We start from the raw sequence: 12,281 nt of genomic DNA, 5'->3' as shown, positions 1-12,281 counted from the left end.
GAAGACTTGGGGCCTATTGCTCCTCATTATGTTTTTTATTTCGACTTTTGAATTTTCTTGTACAAGATCTTTAAAGGGAACCTGTCACCCCTTTTTTTCAGTATGAGATAAAAATACCGTTAAATAGGGCCTGAGCTGTGCTTTACAATAGTGTATTTTTTGTCCACCTATGCTGCCGAAATACCTTACAAAAGTCGCCGTTTTCGCCTGTCAATCACGTTGGTCTGGTCAAAAGGGCGTGGTTAAATCGCTGTTTCTCTCCCACCTCTTGCTTATCTTCCCGGCATTGGTGTAGTGGTTCGCGCATGCGCAGCTGCCGAATGCACTGCGCAACGGCCGAAAAAGAGCGCGATCTGTGCTATTCCCCTGGTTATCGGTGGGGCGGCCATCTTCCTGAGGCCGAGAGTGCGCAGATGGAGTGCTCTGCTTCACGGGGGTTCAGGAAAATGGCTGCGGGATGCCACGCGTGCGCAGATGGAGATCGCGGCTGCCATTATCCTGAAGCCGAGTTCGCATCTCCCCCGAATTGCCACCATATATTTCTTGCTATCTTCATACTCTTCCTCGCAAGTCCTTCATATTGTCTTATTGCATTTAAAAAAAAATAAAACTATTTTAAAGCTCTGGTGGTGATTTCCTAATTAGTGTGAGTGTGGTTTTCCCCGAGGTGTGTATATCCCACTCGCACTTTGTCATCGAGGCAAGAGATTGCTGGCGGTAATGCTGCTCTTGTAAATCATGTTACTCTCACCTACAGAGGTATGATAACAGGATTAGTGGGACGATTAGAAAACGGCATCCCCACTACTCGTCACCCGCTAATTTGCATATCACCACCAAAGTTATAAATTAGTTTTTTGTAATATGTTAAAATCAATAAGGGCATTAAAAGGATTAGTTAGGTAGGGTATACAGATAACAATAAATGTGTGGTGGCGGCTTAGGGCCCTGGAGACGCTATCAGGTTCCCGATAATCCTGCCCTGTAAACTTACACTAGTGCTTGGTTGTTATGAGGATGATGTAGGTGACGTAGTACGTTATGGTGCATATGTTGCCCCAAATTACCGTATATGCAACTTTTAGTGGAATTTATTTGTCAGTCTTGGACAATAATTTTTATATTTAAAGTGATCCTGTCATGTGAAAAAAAAAAAACACTATTAACCTGCAGATATGGGGTTAATCTGCAGGCTAATAGCGTTCCAAACGTGTCCAGCGCCCGCACTTGGTGGGAGGAAATTAACTTTATTCCTCCAGGTAGCATTCCAGTTTCCGTCACGGGAGTGGTTCTGGCGTGGGTTCTGTCACCGTTCTGTGTATAGAGAGTGGTGGCTGCAACCACGACTCCCCAACCTTGACAGACAGGCGGGCTGTCAGACAATGCCGGGGGAGCGGTTACAGCCGCTGCTCTCTGTACACAGAACGGTGACTGAATCAGCGGTAGCTCCGCCCCCGTGACTGTACCAGCAACAATATAGTTCAGCAAGGATCTAAGTGCAGGCGTTGGGCAGTGTCAAATTGTTATTAACCTGCAGTTTAACCCCATATCTGTAGGTTAATGGCGTTTTTTCATGAAACCGGTTCATTAGTCTTTTTCCGTTCCTTGCTAATAGAGATGCATTTGTGTTATTTCTTTTATTTCACCTGTTTTTTACAGCAGCCCCACTCCTAAATACTGCCCTACAAACCCCCGTTCAGGCAGGCCCAGCCCTCCAGGCTATTTATCAGGCACAGCCAGCAGTCCAGGCCCAAGCTGCACTACAGGCCGCCGTACAGCCACAGGCGGCACTACAAGTCCCAACAACTCTACAGGCCCAAACAGCCATGGTGTCCAGCAACTTAGCCAAAGCAGACCCTCCGACACATCTTACTGTTCAGCCTGCAAGCTTCACTTTTAATCCAGCAATTGTAAGTATGTAAATCCTGAATCTAAAAAATGCCAGCTTTCCAAATTTTTAAGATGCACACATTTCTATAGGATATTTTAAAATTAATGAAGAAAAATAATTTCAATAATTTTATAATTTTCAAGCAGGACATGAAAACTATTTATTAAAATAACAGGCAATCAAACAGATAATCCCTGCAAGTGTTGTGGCTGTTACAGCCGTGAGACATGCAGCCGCGGGGACTGTTGGCACTCGAGCATGCTCAGATAACACCTTGTCTGAGTACGTTCTCTCATCTCTAGTGATTATGTTACGACATCCAATACCTTTGCTGATTCCTCTGGACAAATAACATTTTTTTAATCAAAACATTTTTAAGTTGTAAATTACTATGGTGGTCAATATCCTCAGGTGTCCATGTGATAAGATGTATGAGGGCAAGACGACGCAATCCTTACAGGCAAGAATTTTCAGAATATCAGAACATACGAGACTCATTAGAAAAGGGGATGATAAATTAACCTCTTGCCTCACACTTTATACATAATCCATGATAAAAAGCTGTTGGCTTTTTGCTTTATGACTATTTATCTATTACAAAAAAGCTGCAGGGGTGGAGATATGGACAGAACCTCTATTGCAAAAGGAACTGATGTGCAAAAGGAAGCCAATTGGAAACACATTGAAAACACTTGTACCGCATGGATTACATTTTGAGATTAAATTTGGTTGCTTTTTGTAAAAAAAAGAAAAAAGTTGAAACATTGTTTCTTCAGAAATATATAATTTATAATTTTCTTTTTTATTTTTCTTTCATGTTTACTTTTCCTATTAATTTATTTTGTGTCATTAATTTATATTAGTGCAATTTTTATGGTATTGGTCCCTTTAGGTAGTTGAGATATGTGATCAGTCACTATTGGATACACATTTTGTGAAAGTCTGAATGGACCAATGTCCTCTGTGTGATGCCACTGGGGTTTACATGTGCTGACTTCCGCTAATTAGATGCACTGACCACCATTGTCAGAGGACCATTGAATGGTGTTTGCCTTTGGAGAATGGCCCCTTGCTGAATGATTGTCTAAAACTTTATGATTATCAGACTGCACCAGCGAGCCTCCTTTTATCTTACATGAAATGATAGGCAAGGAATAGTATGATTAGTGCTTTCACACTGCATTCTGGCACCCGTTGGTTGGTCCCGACGGGGCTTACGTCCGAACTCCCCCCACAAAACGGGATTCAGGCTTATCCTTCGACACAGACTATAACGGTGCTGACAGAGTGAACGTGCGCTCTGTTTTGCAGAATTTTCGGACGTGTACACCTACTGGAGACGGACACCCAGATGACTGCGTCTGAGTATCCGCCTACTGTAGCCATACACTTCCAGCAGAGCACACGTTGGGTCTGTCAGCACCATTATAGTTTTTGGCCCCGTCGGCGCCTATGCCAAAATAGAGTCTTACGGAGAGGTTTGGACGCAAGTCCCCATGTGACCAACGAAAGGGTGCCAGAACGCAATGTGAAAGCACCCTAAGGAGTTTACAAGTGAAGGTTCCTGAATAGGTGAGTGAACAGCTCAGCCTCCTCTTATCTTACATGAGATGATGGAACAAGGAAGGCTGTGATCTGTGAATTCAGTCAGGAATTTGATGATTTCCTTGACAGGACCTCTGTTAAAAGTTTAATTTCCCTGCATGAACTGTTTAGTAAACAGCAGAAATTCATCATTCCACTGATTGAGTGCATAGTGTGAACTATCGCCTTCTTATTGGCACCTAATGACGGCTGTTATTCATTCATATAATCAAGGGCCTCCATTGAATCTCCATGCTTGTTGAAAGTGTGACCATTGCACTATGGAAAACTCCCTTTCCTCACTTCCAGGGTTGCTTAAACTGATTGAATGCTGATTCAGATATTTACAGCAGTCACCCTATAATTGCATTTAAACCTCTTGGCCGTTATGCCTGCACAAAGACTGCATTATTTTTTTCTTTATGCACAATTTTCCAGTAATGCATTTAATGTTTGGAGTGTTGAGGGGATTTTTTTTAAATAACAAAATGTATACTAATTAATTATTTCTCCTCTGAAATTTGTTAGTGTGCTTGTTAGTTCTGAACTAGTTTTCTTTTTTTTTCTACTAATTTGTATACTAGAAAGGCACCCAAATAATTAACTATTTTAGATTATTTAGAGCATTTACATTTTCTTAGGCATGGCCCTCTATATATTTTCTTCCGTTTTTCCTTCCTTTATTTTTCGCTTGTTTGTTAACTACTTCGAGACTGCCCATAGACTTAAACATCTGGGAAGTTTGCATTATACTCTTCAGTGGCATTCTACACAAGATATTGATGCAGTAGAAGCGGAATGCTGGCTGTCAGACACAGCCGGACTCCTCGTAGCATTAAGAAGGCACAGTGGGTTTATTACCTTCTTGATTGCCTGTACAGTATTAGGAAGTACTGATAGTGCTTCTTTCTCAGGACCCAGTGATAATGTGATCTCTTTGTTTAGGGAGTGAGCAGAAGCTGCTGGATCCTAGAAGAACAAGTCGGGTCTGCAGCCAGGATTATACATTCTCACTATAAATGGGGCTAATATACCAGCCCAAGTTACGGGAAAATTAAATTAAGAAATATTTAAATATTTAAATTTTGAAAGTTTCCCCAAAGATTTGTTATGATCTTATGGGAGCACATTGTGTAAAATAAACGGAGAAAGATATATATTTGTTAATCCAAATTGCTGTTCCTAGCGTTGTGTCACGACACAGCTGTCGAGTCACCTGGGACCAGGGGCTCCTTTAGTTAGCTGTGGAGTTTTTGTATTTTCTGTGGTGGATATTTTCTAGTGTTTTTAATACTGACCGCATAGTACTCTGTCCTATCCTTTCTATTTAGCTAGAAGTGGCCTCCTTTGCTAAATTCTGATTTCAGTCTGTGTATGTTTTTTCCCTCTCCTCTCACAGTCAATATTTGTGGGGGGCTGTCTGTCCTTTGGGAATTTTCTCTGAGGCAAGATAGTTTTCCCTTTTCTATCTCTAGGGGTAATTAGTCCTCCGGCTGTGTCGAGATGTCCAGGGAGTGCTAGGTACATTCCACGGCTACTTCTAGTTGTGGTTTTAAGTTCAGGGTCTGCGGTCAGTACAGGTACCACCTTCTCCAGAGTACGTCTCATGCTGCTCTTAGGCCACCAGATCATAACAGGTCACTATTGTGCACCGCAGTACACATATCCGACAAACAGGGCAAAAAAGACAAGAGGAAACTGAAAACTCCACACACAAAAATATTCACTCATATATAACAGAGGAATCCACCAGGGTGTGCAGGATGGGGAAGAAAGCAAATCAGGGAAAGATAAGGGATTATCAAGTGTACAAACCAAACAGTCGCTTCTAAAGGTACCCTCACACTAAACGAATTTCCAACGATAACGATAGCGATCCGTGACGTTGCAGCGTCCTGGATAGCGATATCGTGTTTGACACGCAGCAGCGATCTGGATCCTGCTGTGATATTGCTGGTCATTGCTGAAAGTCCAGAACTTTATTTGGTCGTCAGATCGGCGTGTATCGTCGTGTTTGACAGCAAAAGCAACGATGCCAGCAATGTTTTACAATGGTAACCAGGGTAAATATCGGGTTACTAAGCGCAGGGCCGCGCTTAGTAACCCGATGTTTACCCTGGTTACCATTGTAAATGTAAAAAAAAAACAGTACATACTCACCTTCTGATGTCCGTCAGGTCCCTGGCCGTCTGCTTCCCACACTGACTGTGAGCGCCGGCCGGCCGTAAAGCACAGCACAGCGGTGACGTCACCGCTGTGCTCTGCTTTTACTTTACGGCCGGCCGGAGCTCACAGTCAGTGCGGGAAGCAGACGGCCAGGGACCTGACGGACATCAGAAGGTGAGTATGTACTGGTTTTTTTTTACATTTACAATGGTAACCAGGGTAAACATTGGGTTACTAAGCGCGGCCCTGCGCTTAGTAACCCGATGTTTACCCTGGTTACCCGGTGACTTCGGCATCGTTGGTCGCTGGAGAACTCCTCCAGCACTCCTTCTCACACCAACTTCTCTCCCTCCTTTTTTGATGAAGCAAGTGCTAACTCTGACAAGGACTAGGTAATAGAGCCCAGATTTTATAGGGAAAAGGATTGTCTAACCGAGCACAGCTGAACACGGGGATTTCCAACATGGCCGAATTAACCCCTGTTCTGCTGGAATAAATAAACACGTTTAATACAACGAAGAAGTGCTTCTTCTTAGCGGCTGAATAAGAGCAACCAGACGCTGCGGTCTTCTGGCTCCGCTCCGTTGCGGTAACCCCGTGACATCCTGCCTCTGTCGGAAAAAACAAAAATGTGATTGATATATAAAAATAATTACTACAGATACGACAACAATGCGCGGTATTGGAGAGAAAGAAAAAAAGTATGAAAATAATATAAAAATTAGGCTTCACTAATCACAAAAGCCAGTTGAATATTTGTATAAGAAAATTATTTGCTGCTCTTTAAACCACATGAACAAAAAAATCCTGGAAAATTTCCCCGCTGAGGATCAGTGGAAAGTGGCCCGGTCCTGAACTGGTTAAAGAATCACACATCCATTTGTATCAGCGTACTGTCTCTTCTTATTTTTTATTTGGTTGAATATTTTGCATAGCAAAGTATTTTCTACAAAATAGTTAAGGGTTGGGATGTATTAGGCGGCAAGTGAACACTCAGTTCGTGAGGCTGATCTGTTGGAAGCTGAAAAATTTGCAAGGGAAGATCTGAGCTAGCCACTATGCCAAGGGTTAAAATGACTAGATGACTTGGGCAGAGCATCACAAAACCAGGGATCAAACATATGAGTAGGGAATGACTGGTAAACCACCTGGTCTGCTCCCATAAAAAGAACTTTTGTAGCACAAATTCCTGAGAACGTAACACTGGCTGCCAGAGAACAGTTTTGGAACACGCAGAGCATACCCGCAGAGCGCAGCCGCAGAGCGCTCCCCTCAGTGACCTTTGTTTCTACAAACAGCTTGGCTATATGTTTGTGCAACACATTAAATGAATTGTCTGTGTAAAAAAATAAATCTTTAAAATAGTGTTAATTTATAATATCTGATCTTTGCAGCCAAATAGTGGCCTCAGCAGTCAAGCCAAGTCACCGAACCGCTGAGACCAGTGATTGGCTGCAGCGATCATTTGTTATAGATGAGGCATCACTGCTGCAACCTTGGGGGGAAATATGGAGGAATAGTGGAGTGACCATGCTGGAGCACCAGAGCCTTTATGATGAAAGTAATGATTATTTTAAAGGGAATCTGTCAGCAGGTTTTTTCTATGTAGTCTGAGAGTAGCATGATATAGAGAAGGGGTCGCTGAATCCATGATGTATCACTTACTGGGCTGCTTGCTGTCATTTTGCTAATAATCAGTCTGTTCTCTGCTACACAGCTAGAAGAACTCTGCATAACCCTGCCAACACCACTGATTGGCAGCTTTCTGTGTGCACCGTGCAGAGGCAGAAAGCTGTCTATCCCTGTGTGGCGACAGCAGAGTTCTATAGAGCATGTGCACTACATGGCATGGGATAACTTGTCTTCTAGTGATAATCTCCTGTTGATAAAACACATAGCAATATCTTATATAACACAACCACATATTATAACAATCAATCCTGATCAATTATCAGGGCCATGTGTATAGAAAGCTAGGACTATATATACCCTACCAGGGATATACACAGAACAAAATGATACTAGGGTCCATAATGTATACTCACAAAAAAAGACTTACTATTAAGTAGTCAAAAGAAGCGAACCATATTATTAAAATCATCAATATTTATTAAAGATTATTTAAAAGATAACTGACAAAAATACATTATCATAAAGACATTCAACAGGAGGGGCTCCAGACAGTATGGCAATATGCTTGATCAAAGATGGTAAGTATACAGCTCCGCTATGGCATTGAATAAATACCCCATAATATAGTATATATATCTTAATCCATTCTATAGGGGTAATATATAGAAAACAATTCCACCTATATAGAAATAGCCTAGAGCTGAAAAAAGACCACGCTGGCATATGTCACTCAAGACCAACATACCATTATCAACAATGTAGATGAAGGTAAATAACGCTGTGTATCTAAATCATCAACATCAATGGGCCTGGAAAAACCATAGACCACACATGGCACACAGTCTCTGCTCAATAGCACAAAACCACCATCATATTACCTGTCGGGATGCTGCACAAGAATGACAATGTCCGCGTGGATGCCGAGAACTGCCGCGGAGACCCTCCTCGCCTCAACGTACGTTTCGCCCTGGCTTCTTCCACACTGAGAGCACACGGTGCTCAAGAGTATATTATATATTCAATATCAATGGGGGTTTATTAGTATCTCACCTCTACTGCACCCTATATAAATGCCAAATCCAATATAGTATCACAGACAATTATTCAGCTGAATTGACCACAAAATTAATCCAAAAGGTAATAGTCATTTACCGGCAATCAAAGGCAGTCAGGAGCACAGTCCACACCGCTATCCCTGTGCGTCTGCCCCGGCGCGCGTTTCGGACCTTCCTTCTTCATGGGCCCCTTCAGGGGTTTCAGGAAGGTCTGAAACGTGCGTCGGGGCGGATTTGGCATTTATATAGGGCGCAGTAGAGGTGAGATACTAAAACCCCCATTGATATTGAATATTTAATATACTCTTGAGCACCGTGTGCTCTCAGTGTGGGAGAGACCAATACCTCATAGCTACCTCTCTATTCTTTTGCTCGTCCATACTCTTGCAATGTATCATTATGTGTGTTAGTTTCGTGACACACATTCTCCCTTCACTTGAGTTGTTTGTATTTTAATAAATATAGTTTTGTCATTTTCTACCATTATAAACCCTAGTATCATTTTGTTCTGTGTATATCCCTGTTGATAAAACACACCTATTTTATTGAACCTACAAATAGCAGCTCAGTAAGTGGCACATTACTGGAGTAAGTGGCTCTCAAAGGTCAGAAAGTTTGGGGACCTCTGCTCTAAAGTATTAAACTGTGGCCAGTTTCTTTTTATAGCAAAGGGACTACTGTTTTAACGTTAGAACAATCAGCCCCTGTGTTAGATTTCCTGCTTTATGCAGAATCTTTTCCATGTTGGTCCACATGGTGTGATTATCTGGCAACTTAAAATTCTTTTTACAAGGACACACAAAGCAGTCTTCCAATTTGTCTCAGAGTAGTTTTGCAGCACCGCATAAAAATGACTACAATTCGCACTGTGTAGAACCAAATGACCAAATCGATAATCACATGTCATCTTTCCCCAATTACAGAAATTTGATTGTTTTTTTTGTTTGTTTGTTTTTTTCAAAATGATTGTTTTTTTTTTTCTTCTTGTCTATTTCTAGATCAGTGCTGCATCAATAGGAGGGCAAACCCAGCTGCTGAACTCCCTGGCTGCTGCTCCGATTATTGCTAATGCTATTCCTGGAGTACAGGGCATCACTAGCCAGATAATAACCAATGCTCAGGGCCAGGCAAGTACTGCTGTGACTTTACTTTTCCAATTCCATTATTTGAATGTACGTGTAAAAATTTAAACCTACTTTCACACATCAGTTTTTTGCCATCAGGCATAATCTGGCAAATTTTTAAACAATTGATCTGGTGCAAATTGTGAAAAACTGATGCGCTGGATCTGTTTTTTGGCTGGATCCGTTTTTGTTTACCGGGCATAGAGTTTGGACTTCCTGTTCCAGGGAAAGGAGAGAGAGAAAGACTCTCCAGAATGGAGACACTCCGGAATCGGTAGCTGGATTCACTCATTTCACCTCACGTTTCATCCGTTTATCGCCGGAACCGTCGCTGTGCATTTTTTTTCGACGGACAGAAAAAAACATTCCTCTGTACGTTTTCTCCGTCCACCGCAAAAATAATATTTGAGGGATCTGTCAAAAAACCGATGAAACATGTGGCCATCAGGCACAATCCGGCGCTAATACAACTCTATGAGAAAAAAACGGATCCGGCGGAAAAAAAAACTGATCCGTTTTTTTCAAAATTCGCCGGATTCTGCATGACGGCAAAAACCTGATGTGTGAAAGTAGCCTAAGAAGGACCATGCTAAGACTCAGAATGGCATTTAATTACCATATTTTTCTGACTACAAGACACAATTTGCAGCAAAAAAAAAAAATTCTTCGCTAAATAGAGAGTGCATCTTCTAACCCAGAGGTAGTTTCCAGAAGTGTGCACATATTAACGGCATTCATGATCATTGAGAGCACAGTTCTCTCCCCTCGTGTCTGACACTGATCTGTCAGATGCAGGAGAGGAAGTTAAATCGGCACATCACTACAGCGGTATGGGATCAGCACAATCCTCACTACGCTGCAGGTCTTGAAGCAGCTGAGCACACACTGAACACTGGTGCTGAAGGACCTTCCAGTGTATTAGTTATATTATCAGTCACGTGGGAAAGAAATAAACTTGCTACCTGGTACTAAACTACTCGTGGTTAATATCCAAGTGGGATGTGTACTGCTAGTGCAGCAGTTCTGTATGTGCAGCAGTTCTGTATGTGCAGCAGAGTTGTGTGTGTATATGTATTGTTCGTGTAGAAGTGCTATGTGTGGTGAAGAGTTGGTGTGTATATATGTACCATTAGTGCAGCAATGCTGTAGGTGCTCTGCAGAGTTGAGCATATATGTCCTGTTAGTGCAGCAGAGTTGGATACAGTTGTGTGAAAAAGTGTTTGCCCCTTTCTGATTTTCTATTCTTTTACATGTTTGTCACACTTAAATGTTTCAGATCACCAAACAAATTTAAACATTAGACAAAGATAACACAAGTAAGCACAAAATACAGTTTTTAAGTAAAGGTCTTTATTATTACGGGAAAAGGAAATCCAAACCTACAGGGCCCTGTGTGAAAAAGTGATTGCCCTCCCCCTTAAAACATAAATTAACTGTGGTTTATCACATTTTTGGGAAGCCAAGTTTAAATTCCCTAGCCAAACGCAGGCCTTATTACTGCCACACCTGTTCAGTCAAGAAATCACTTAAATAGGACCTGCCTGACAAAGTGAAGTAGACCAAAAGGTCCCCAAAAGCTAGATGACATGCCGCGATCTAAAGAAATTCTGGAAAAAATGAGAAACCAAATAATTAAGATCTATCAGTCTGGAAAGATTATAAAGCCATTTCTAAAGCTTTGGGACTTGCCTCTGTTAAGGTCAGTGTTTGACACCACATAAGAAAGAGGCTGAGCAAAAATGGCCTGCATGGCAGAGTTCCAAGAAGAAAACCACTGCTGAGGAATAAGAACATAAAGGTTCATTTCCGTTTTGCCAGAAAACATCTTGATGATCCCAAAGACTTTTGGGAGAATACTGTGTGGACTGACGAGACAAAAGTTGAACTTTTTGGAAGGTTTATGTACCATTACATCTGTCGTAGAAATAAGACAGCATTTCAGAAAAGGAACAGCATACCAACAGTAAAATGTGGTGGTAGTGTGATGGTCTGGGGCTCTTTTGCTGCTTCAGGACCCGGAAGTCTTGCTGTGGTAAATGGAACCATGAATTTTACTGTCTATCAAAAAATTCTGAAGGATAATATCCGGCCATCTGTTCATGACCTCAAGCTGAAGTGCCCTTGGGTTATGCAGTAGGACAGTGATCCAAAACACACCAGCAAGTCCACCTCTGAATAGCTTAAGAAAAACAAAATTAAGACTTTGGAGTGGCCTAGTAAAAGTCTTGACCTTAATCCGATTGAGATGCTATGGCATGACCTTAAAAAGCGTTTCATGCTCGGAAACCCTCTAATGTGGCTAAATTACAACAATTCTGCAAAGATGAGTGGGCCGAAATTCCTCCAAAACGTTATGAAAGACTCATTGCCAGCTATCGCAAACGCTTGATTGCGGTTGTTGCTGCTAAGGGTGGCGCAACCAGCTATTAGGTTTAGGGGGCAATCACTTTTTTACACAGGGCCCTGTAGGGTTGGATTTTTTTCCCCTTAAAGGGAACCTTTCCCCCCCCAGCGTTTTTAACTAAAAGAGCCATCTTGTGCAGCACTAATGCTGCATTCTGTGAAGGTGGCTCTTATTTTGGGGTCCCCATCAACGCTGCATTATCACTTTTTATAATTTGCCCGCCATACCTTTAGTCTGTCTGGTGGGCACGTCTTTTCCCCCCGGACACAAACGCCTCCCAGCCATCACTCAGCCCCTCCGTGCGCCGGGTGCCACCTCCTCTGCCTTCATTAACGTCCCTGGCGCCTGCGCTGCAAGTTCCCATCTTGTGATGTGAGTCGAAGGGCAGAACAAACTGCGCATGCCCGAAGAAGGAACTTACAGCG

At 42.3% G+C, this 12,281-nt stretch overlaps 1 protein-coding gene across 4 annotated transcripts in view; it reads left to right on the top strand.

The window, feature by feature from the left end:
• The window catches only part of POU6F1 (POU class 6 homeobox 1), a 130,516-nt gene that overhangs the window by 63,751 nt on the left and 54,484 nt on the right, over positions 1-12,281 (top strand). For all 4 annotated transcript variants that reach the window (XM_077297835.1, XM_077297832.1, XM_077297834.1 and 1 more), the window contains 2 exons: positions 1,660-1,910; positions 9,327-9,455. In XM_077297835.1, coding sequence (XP_077153950.1) covers positions 1,660-1,910; positions 9,327-9,455 — 380 coding nt within the window. The remainder of the gene's footprint in view (positions 1-1,659; positions 1,911-9,326; positions 9,456-12,281) is intronic.

This window comes from Ranitomeya variabilis, chromosome 3 (genome assembly GCF_051348905.1).
Source record: "Ranitomeya variabilis isolate aRanVar5 chromosome 3, aRanVar5.hap1, whole genome shotgun sequence".
NCBI lineage: Eukaryota > Metazoa > Chordata > Amphibia > Anura > Dendrobatidae > Ranitomeya > Ranitomeya variabilis.
Note: the sequence above shows the minus strand (reverse complement) of the source record. Positions and strands in the feature narration are given on the sequence as shown.